The sequence below is a fragment of the Aricia agestis genome, chromosome 5, assembly GCF_905147365.1.
Source record: "Aricia agestis chromosome 5, ilAriAges1.1, whole genome shotgun sequence".
NCBI lineage: Eukaryota > Metazoa > Arthropoda > Insecta > Lepidoptera > Lycaenidae > Aricia > Aricia agestis.
The window spans coordinates 21,617,163-21,626,838 of NC_056410.1; the positions used below are offsets into that span (position 1 = coordinate 21,617,163).

Genomic DNA, 9,676 nt, shown 5'->3' on the forward strand with positions numbered 1-9,676 from the left:
CCGGGGGGCTCGGGGCGGTGGTATGGGGATGCTGCCGCCCAACGAGTCGAGTCCCCGAGAGGGTCGCGATGCGCTACGTACTCCTCGCGCATCGCGACAAAGGAGAGATAGGCCCATGCAAGCCCTGGGAGGGCCTCTGTTCGGCCTAAGGAGCCTACGAACAGTGCTCCAAGGAAGACGGGCCCGCTATTAATACGCGGGCACACGCATGCAGGACCGCGGACGAAGGCTCGCGCGTGCTCGCAACCCTGCATGTCATGAAGAGGAGTACCGCAGTGTTTTAGTGGGTAGGGCCGCGGCACCTACCATCTCCGCCGCGGCGAGCCCCACATATCCGCAGTGGGAGTCCCCATCCCCTGCGTCGAATGCGTCACTGCATTTCACTGCGTGAAAAAAAAAAAAAAAAAAAAAAAGGGGCGATACCGGTCCGTCCACGTCGTGTCCCTGGGCACCTCCCCCGTGCCATCGTGAGCGTTTTCAAGGTGACACGGGAGGGGTGGCTGAACGCCGGTATGGGCGAGTGTTTGTGTGTGTGTTTGGCTGCGCCCACAGTATGACGAAAGGGCCCGCGACCCGGGGTGTCGGAGTTTTGAAGTATGGGTGATCGTAATAAGCCAAGTATTCTCCGGGTGGGTCCCGGCTCCTCAGGAGCCGGAGAATCCCATGCGCCGTCTTCGGACGGTGGCCGGCCCTCGTATACGGAGGGGCCACTTATTGCGAGGAAGGACGAGGGGGCTGTTAAGGCGGCGAGGAAGGACGAGGAGGCCGCTAAGGCGGCGAGGAAGGACGAGGAGGCCGCTAAGGCGGCGAGACAGCGGGCCATTTTGGCTGCGTTGGGAGGAGGAGGAGAAAGCGCGAAGAAGCGTGACAGCCCGAAACCGGCGCCCATTACCGCGCCGGCAGCGGAGCTTCTAACGGACGAAGACATCGACTTCAGTCAGCCGCAGCCTAACGGCGTTGAGCGGATGCTGAAGTTGATGCAGAAGAAGAAGCTGAGAGGCGACAAGGATCTTCCGCGTGTCCTTTTGACACGCGACGTGAAAATGCCGCCTCCAAGCACCGGAAAGGACCCGATTGGTAGAGACTCCCCTCGCGGTAGAGTCTCCCAACATGGACGTGACTTACCCGGACATGACAGCGAGGACTGGCTCTCGGACTCCAGTGAGATGTCTGGCATATCGCTGGACTCCGAGGGCTTGCCCGCATTCTCGGATTTGACGCGCCGGAAGAGGCGCTCTGACGACGACATGGCGCCGCCCCTCAGTAAAGGAGCGGTGCCCAAACCCAAAAGAGGACGCGGCCGCCCGCCAACGACCGGACAATATGTCGGCTTGGCGAAGGCACAGGCCGATCTGAATAGGGAAAAGGAGGAGGCCCTTCGACTCCAGGCAGAGGAGGAGGTAGCCGAGGCGGCCAGGGCGGCGCGAGAGACGCGTTCTTCGCTCCTTGCGAGCCCCGCCGCCATGGAAGAAGACAGGCCAGAGCAGACCAACTACGCTCTGGCCCAATGTGTTGAGACTTCGCTGGGAACGATCTCCATGGTCGCAGCGAAGTCGAATAACCTCAAGGGGACGTTCCAGCGGCTCCTCAAGGAGGCGGTCAGCGACATACGCGCCACCGTCGCTGAAATGAGAAGTCGCGGAGCGACCGAAGAGATGAAGGCCCTCGAGGCTCAGAATGCGCGGCTCCAGAATGAAGTGGAGTCTTTGCGCAAAGAGTTAGAGGAGCTACGCCGTCAGGTGTTGAAGCCGGCCGAGCAGGATATGCGCCAGCTGTTGTCTGAGGTGTCTCGATCTAACGTGGAGACCTTCAGCAACATGCTGAACGCTCGGCTGGCCGGACTGGAGAGTCGGCTCCTTCCAGAGCCTAAACTGCGCCCTCCGCTCGCGGCGGACAGAGCCCGGAGTATTACGCCGGCTCCCGTCGAGAGTGTAGAGGCTCCACCGGATGTGACGCCGGAGCCCCCGAAGCAGAAGGCCAAGGGGAAGCCGGCCCCAAGGAAGACACGGCAGCCAGCCGCCGCAGCGGCCCCGCAAGAGGCCACTCCCGCGCCCAAGGCGCCCAAAGCCAAAAAGGGCCGGAAGAAGAAGCGGCCGTCGATGGCCGCTCTGGAAGCGACACAAGGGGGAGCGAACACCAGCTCCCCTCGTACTGAGGCCCCGTGGACCACGGTAGGTCCGAAGGGCAAGAAGAAGAAAGGGGCGGCTACAATACCTACAGCCGCCCCGAAGAAGAAGGGAAAGCCAAGGCTTCGCGTCCCCGCCACTGCGGCCGTCGCTCTCACAATAGAAGAGTCAGCCGTGAAGGCGGGTATGACGTACGCCAAGGCGCTTGAGACGGCCCGGCGGGCAGTGAACATCGCGGAACTTGACATTCCGCAAGTCCGCTTCCGCCGGGCCCGAACCGGAGGGCGCCTCCTCGCGATTTCCGGCGAGGGCGCAAGAGAAAAGGCGGACGCCTTTGCCGCGAGGCTGAGGACCGTCCTGCCACCCGAGGTGAAGGTCGGACGGCCGGTGGCAAGCGCGGAGATGCGCATCGCCGGCCTCGATGACTCCGTGACGACCGCAGAAGTGGTAGAGGCGGTCGCACTGGAAGGAAGGTGCCAGGCCGGAGATGTCCGGGCGGGGCCGATTAGAGAGGGGCCACGGGGGGACGGGTCGTGTTGGATCCGCCTCCCAGTCGCGGCCGCCAAGAAGCTCTCGAGCTCTGGGCGGTTGCGTATCGGTTGGGTGTCGGCGAGGGTGGCGTTGCTGGCCGCGAGGCCGACGCGCTGCTTCCGCTGCCAGGACACCGGCCACGTGGCTGCCAAGTGCCAGTGCCCGGTGGACCGTAGCCGGACTTGTTTTCGGTGCGGGAAACCGGGGCACAAGGCGGCGGAGTGCGGGGCTGAAGCACCAAACTGCGCCCTGTGCGAGGCCGCTGGCAGGGCCGAAAGGGGGCACGAGCTGGGTAGATGCCCATCTACGTCAAAGCCGGCCCCCGGAGAAGACAAGGCGCCGACCAAAAAGGCTCGACACAAAAAGTCGAGACCTAAAGGCGCGCGGGCCCCGCCCGCTCCCGCCCGAATGGAGACGGACGCCTAGACCCGTGGGCGGTGATCGGGGGATCCCGCCCACAGTATGGGTCCCGAGAAGACAGCCCCCCTATAGCCCGGGGGGCTCTCGGTGAGGTACGCGGCTCAAGCCGCTTGAAGAAGGTGCCGGTTGCGGCTGCGCGCGGGGAGGGGCGGAGTTGTAGTCGCTCCGCGGTTCCCGCCCCTCCCGCACTAGGCGCGTGACGGAGGGCTGGGGGGGTTTTAGTGGGTAGACCTCTTGTAGGGAGTCCCACATACCCCCGCCCCCTCCCCCGAGGGGGTGGGGGATACGCAAAGTATTTCCCCTCCTAAAAAAAAAAAAAAAAAAAAAAAAAGGTTAGGTTGGGGGCGATACCGGTCCGTCCACGTCGTGTCCCTGGGCACCTCCCCCGTGCCATCGTGAGCGTTTTCACGGTGACACGGGAGGGGTGGCTGAACGCCGGTATGGCGTGTGTTTGTGTGCGTGCTTGTTGTTGTATGTTTGGCTGCGCCCACAGTGTGACGAAGGGGCCCGCGACCCGGGGTGTCGGTGTTAGTAATGATGGAAGGTCGCAATAGTAAAAGTATTCTCCGGGTGGGTCTCGGCTCCTCAGGAGTCGGGGAATCCCATGCGCCGTCTTCGGACGGTGGCCGGCCCGTGTATACGGAGGGGCCAACTAGTGCGATGAGGGTAGAGGGGGCCGCTGCAGCGGCGAGTGTTGGAGAGAGCGTGACAACGCGCGAAAGTCCGAAACCGGCGCACCTAACCGCGCCGGCGGCGGACGCAATCACGGACGAGGATGTTGACTTCTCCGTTTACCAGCCTAACGGCGTAGAGCGGGTGAAGAGACTGGCTCAGAGAAGAAAGGAGCGGGGTTGTCCAATCCGGGACTTACCCAACCTGCCGCCTGTGTTGCAGTGGCGGGATGTTCACGGCACGCAGCCCCGCGCTCCTACTCCTACCGGACATGACGAAGAGGTCGGTACAGGGTTGACGCACTCACCTCGCGTCGTTCTGCGAGACGTGATGCGCGAATTCTCAATACCGCCTCCACAAGGACGTGACAATACTACCGGACGAGACAGTGAGGACTGGCCCGCGGACTCCGACGATACTGCCTCAGACGTATCGATGGACTCCGAGGGCCTGCCTACAATACCGGCTAGGACGCACCTTAAAAGGCGCAACTCGGACGACGACATGGAGCCGCCCATCAGTAAAGGGACGGTGCCCAAAGCAAAGAAGGGACGTGGCCGGCCACCAACAACCGGCCAATACGTCGGCTTTGGAAAAGCTCAGGCGGAGCTGAACAAGGAGAAGGAGGAGGAACGCCGGGCTGCCTTCAGGGCAAAAGTCGAGGAGGTAGCCCGGAGGGCACGGGAGGAGCGAGAGGCGAGGGAGGCGCGAGCCGCCCTTCGCGCTAGCCCTGCCCCGGCCGAGGACACGGAAGAGACAGGCGCGGCCCTGGCGGCAGGCGTGGAGAGGGCCTTGGATATGGTGACGATGGTCGCCACAAGGTCCTCAAATCTGAAAGGGACGTACCAGCGTGCCCTCAAGGAGGCGGTCGCGTCCATCAAGGCGGCCGTCAATGAGATGAGAGGTCGCGGTCAGACGGAGGAGATGCGGGCACTAGAGGCGCAGAACGACCGCCTCCTGCGCCAAGTCAACGCGATGCGTCGGGAGCTGGAGGAGCTGCGCCGTCGCGTGACTGGACCCGCACCCGATGACTTGCAGCGGATGTTATCGGAGGTCTCGCGTTCCAACATCGAGACCTTCGGTAACATGCTCAACGCGAGAATTGCCGGATTGGAGGACAGGCTCTTGCCGGAGCCCCGAAGGAGACCGCCGCTGGCGGCTGACGGTACTGGTACATCAGCCGGCGCCCAACCAATAGCGGCTGCAAAGAAGACGCCGAAGCCGAAAAAGGCGGCGACGGCAAAGGCACCGGACAAGAGTCTGGTAGACGACGCGGCGGCTCCTTTACAGCCGCCCGCCGCACCAACTGAGAAGAGGGCTGCAAAGCCGAAGAAAAAGAGGAAGAAGAAGCGGCCATCAATGGCCGCTCAGGAGGCGGTAAAAGGGGGGCAGAACACCAACGCCCCTCCCGCCGAGGCCCCGTGGACCACCGTCGGGTCACGCAGGCCCAAACAGAAGAAGAAAGGGGCGGCTACTTCAGCTAAAGCCGCCCCCAAAAAGAAGAAGAAGGCCAAGATCCGCGCCCCCGCCACCGCGGCGGTCACCCTAACCTTAAGGGCGAACGCTGCGGAGAAGGGCGTCACATATAAAGACGTCCTTTTAAAGGCCAAGGACGCGGTCAAGACGAGCGGGCTGGAGGAACTTGCCATAGAGCAACTGCAGTTTCGCTTCCGTCAGGCCCAGACCGGCGCGCGCGTCCTCACCATCCCTGGTGAGGGTGCACAAGCGAAGGCGGATGCCCTCGCCGCAAAGTTGCGGGAGGTGCTTGATCCGGAGATGGTCAAAATCGGCCGCCCGGCGAAATGCGTGGAGATGCGCATAGCCGGGCTGGACGACTCAGCCACGATCGCCGACGTTCTCGAGGCGGTCAACAGAGAGGGAGGGTGCCCGACTACCTCCATCAGGTCGGGCCCAATAAAGACCGGAAGGTGGGGCGACGGCTCGGTATGGCTGAGCGTCCCCGTCGCGGCTGCCAAAAAGTTGCTAAGCTTGGGGCGGTTGCGAGTGGGCTGGGTTTCGGCGAAGGTGACACTGCTGGCCGCGAGGCCCAAGCGGTGTTACCGATGCCTCGACACCGGTCACCTTGCTACGACGTGCCAGTGCCCGGTGGACCGCAGTCGGAATTGTTTCCGCTGTGGGAAGCCGGAGCACAAGGCAGCCGAGTGCCGGGAGAAGCAGCCTAATTGCTTCTTCTGCGAGGCACTCGGCAAGGACAAGGACCACGTGCTGGGTAGTAGCGGCTGCGTTACTGCGAAGCCGCTCCCCAGCACCAAGCACCGGAAGAGACGTCGAGCTCCCTCCGACAAGGCTCGGCCGAAAGAGCCTGGAGCCGGCGGTGCCGGGGTTAGTCAGCCCCAGCCCGCCATGGAGGTGGAGCCATAGGCCCGTGGGCGGTTTGATCGGGGGATCACCGCCCGCATGAAGGGCCCCGAGAAGAAAGCTCCCTAGATGCCCGGGGAGCTCTCGGTGAAGAAAGGCGGCGGCAGAACACCAGCCGCCGCAGTGGAGTTGTGCCGGATGCGGCGAACGGACGTGTGGGGTGCGGAAGTCTATAAAAGTGCCCGCGCCCCACGACGGTCAGAAGGAGGGCATGGGGGGGTTTTAGTGGGTAAACCTCATGTAGGGAGTCCCACATACCCCCGCCCCTTCCCCCGAAGGGGTGGGGGATACGTAACGTATTTCCCCTCCTCAAAAAAAAAAAAAAAAAAAAAAGGTTAGGTTAGGTTGGGCCGCAGAGGAAGAGGCAAGTAGGTATTACGGTGCGCCGCTTGCCCTATCCTCTGCGGCCGAGGACGGATCGCGGGGGGAGGGGCATTGTGGTAGGTTGCCGCTTTCCCTACCCCCCCTGCGAGCTGGCGGGGCCGTTCCGCTTGAACGGCATTGGTGGGGCCGCAGAGGAAGAGGCAAGTAGGTATTACGGTGCGCCGCTTGCCCTATCCTCTGCGGCCGAGGTGTGGTCGGTGGCAGAGCCACAGACCTGATCTGCCACATGGCCTCCAAGTAGCAGACTCGGGGGGCGTCTGCTACAGCCTTGGTGGGGGCCGAGGAGGAGGGCGCATGTGTTGTGCGCCCATCGTGAAGTCTTCGGGCCGCTGGCGGGGTCGCAGATGTGTGTATCGTTCCTGTGGCCCCGTCAATATGCGGCGTGGCGGAAGATGGGGGGGGGGTTTTAGTGGGTATACCGTGGTCTCATTAGCTACGGGAGTCCCACATAACCACTCGGGTCGCCCCCTGCGCCTGGGTGGTATGCGTAATGCATTTCCCCCTCCGAAAAAAAAAAAAAAAAAAAAAAAAAAAAAAAAAAAAAAAAAAAAAAAAAAAAAAAAGGTTAGGTTAGGTTAGGTTAGGTTAGGTTAGGTTAGGTTAGGTTGGGGGCGGGGCAGCAATGGAGAATCCCGTACACCCTCGGAAGAGGGTGTCTGCCGCGCGTATACGGGGGCGGCACAAAGTGCGTCGAGTGAGGCGGAGGCCGCTAAGGCGGCGAGACAGAAGGCCATTTTGGCGGCGTTAGGAGGAGATGACAACGCGAAGAAACGCGACAGCCCGAAGCCGACGCCCATTACCGCGCCGGCGGCGGAGCTTTTAACGGATGAGGACGTTGACTTCAGCCAGCCGCAGCCCAACGGCGTTGAGCGGATGCTGAGGTTAATGCAGAGGAAGAAGCTGAGAGGCGACAGGGATCTGCCGCGTGTTCTTTTGACACGCGACGTGAAAATGCCGCCTCCAAGTACTGGAAATGACTCTCTGACTGGTAGAGACTCCCCTCGTGGTCGAGTCTCCCAACATGGATCTGACTCCCTCGGTCGTGACAGCGAGGACTGGCTCTCGGACTCCAGCGAAATGTCCGGCATGTCGCTGGACTCCGAGGGACTGCCCGCACTTACCCCGGATAGGACTCACCGTAAGAGACGGAACACGGACGAAGACATGGCGCCCCCCCTCAGTAAAGGGGTGGTGCCCAAATCTAAGAAGGGGCGCGGCCGACCGCCAACGACTGGCCAGTATGTCGGTCTGGCGAAGGCGCAGGCTGATTATAACAAGGAGAAGGCCGAGAGTATCAAACTCCAGGCCGAGGCAGAGGTAGCCGAGTCGGTGCGTGCAGTGAAGGAGGCACGCGAGTCACTGCTTCGTGCGAGCCCTGCCCCAAAGGTAGGAGAGTCAGAGCAGACCAACGCCGCTCTGATTCAAAGTGTAGAGGTTTCGTTGGAGGCTGTAACAACTGTCGCCACGAAGTCTCAAAACCTGAAGGGCACTTTTGTGCGGGCCCTCAAGGAGGCGGTCGTCAGCATCAGGGCGGCCGTCACCGAGCTAAAGGGCCGATCGATGTCGGAGGAAATGAAGAGGTTGGAGGAGCAGAATGCGCGACTTCAGCAGCAAGTGACGGATTTGCGTCAGGAGCTGCAAGAGTTGCGCCGGCAACCACCTGCTCCCGCCGGCAAGGACCTGCAAGAGTTGTTAGCCGAGGTCTCCCGTTCTAACGTGGAGACCTTCGGCAATATGCTCAACGCGAGGCTTGCCGGCCTGGAGGATAGACTCCTCCCCGAACCACGAAGGAGACCGCCACTGGCGGCGGACAACGTTGACGTCCCGCCGCCAGAAGAAAGAGAGAAGACGCCGAAGCGCACAGTAACGGCTTCCCAAGTAGCCCCAGCCGCACAGGAATTGGCTGCGGCTGAGGCCAAGAAAAAGAAAAAGAAGAAGCGGCCATCAATGGCAGCACAGGAAGCGGCACAGAGGGGAGCACATACCAGCTCGCTGCCCAATGAAGCCCAATGGACCACAATAGTCTCAAAGGGCCAGAAGAAGAAAAAGGAGGCGGCCACACCATCTAAGGCCGCCTCTGAGAAGACAAAGAAGAAGAAGCGGAAGGCTCGTATACGGAACCCTGCTACCGCAGCTGTCACTCTTACACTGGGGGCGTCGGCCGCGGAGCAGGGTCTCACGTACAGCAAGGTCCTGCTCGAGGCCCGATCGAAGATCAACCTGGCGGAACTCAACATCTCCAGGGGGGTCAGAATACGCAAGGCCCAAACTGGAGCGCGCATAATCGCTGTCGGTGGCGAGGGTGCGATGGAGAAAGCGGATGCCTTGGCTGCCATGCTTAAGGACGTTCTAAACTGTGACCAGGTGAAAGTCGCCCGGCCGATTCCGTGCGCGGAGATCCGCGTCGCCGGCCTGAACGACTCTGTGACGGCCGCCGAGGTCATCGAGGCGGTCGCACGAGAGGGAGGATGCTCGGCTGACCAAATAAGGTCGGGGCCAGTGAAAGAGGGGCCATGGGGGGACGGATCGTGTTGGGTCCGCCTCCCAGTCGCGGCCGCCAAGAAGCTCTCCAGCTCTGGGCGGTTGCAAGTTGGTTGGGTGTCGGCGAGAGTGGCGTTGCTGGCCGCGAGGCCAACGCGCTGCTTCCGCTGCCAGGACACCGGCCACGTGGCTGCCAAGTGCCAGTGCCCGGTGGACCGTAGTGGGACTTGTTTCCGGTGCGGGAAACCGGGGCATAAGGCGGCGGAGTGCGGGGCAGCAGAGCCTAACTGCTCCCTGTGCGAGGCCGCTGGCAAAGTAGAAAGGGGGCACGTGCTGGGCAGATGCCCATCTGCTAAAAAGCCGGCCCCCGGAGAAGAGAAGGCCCCGTCTAAAAAGGCTCGGCAAAAGCCGAAGCCTAAGGGCAAGCGGGCTCCACCCGTCTCTGCCGCGATGGAGATGGAGGCCTAGACCCGTGGGCGGCGATCGGGGGATCCCCGCCCGCATAAAGGGTCCCGAGAAGACAGCCCCCCTATAGCCCGGGGGGGGCTCTCGGTGTGGTACGCGGCTCAAGCCGCTCGAAGAAGGTGCCGGTTGCGGCAGCGCGCTGGGAGGGGCGGAGTTGTAGTCGCTCCGCGGTTCCCGTCCCTCCCGCACGAGGCGCTTGACGGAGGGCTGGGGGGGTT

General features: G+C 62.5%; 1 protein-coding gene across 1 annotated transcript; it reads left to right on the forward strand.

The window, feature by feature from the left end:
- Nucleotides 1-6,197: 6,197 nt before the first annotated feature.
- Nucleotides 6,198-9,461, forward strand: LOC121727162. The gene is made up of 3 exons (XM_042114839.1): nt 6,198-6,288; nt 7,162-9,011; nt 9,252-9,461. The coding sequence occupies exons 1-3, from the start codon at nt 6,198-6,200 to the stop codon at nt 9,459-9,461; spliced, it is 2,151 nt and encodes a 716-aa protein (XP_041970773.1).
- Nucleotides 9,462-9,676: the final 215 nt, after the last annotated feature.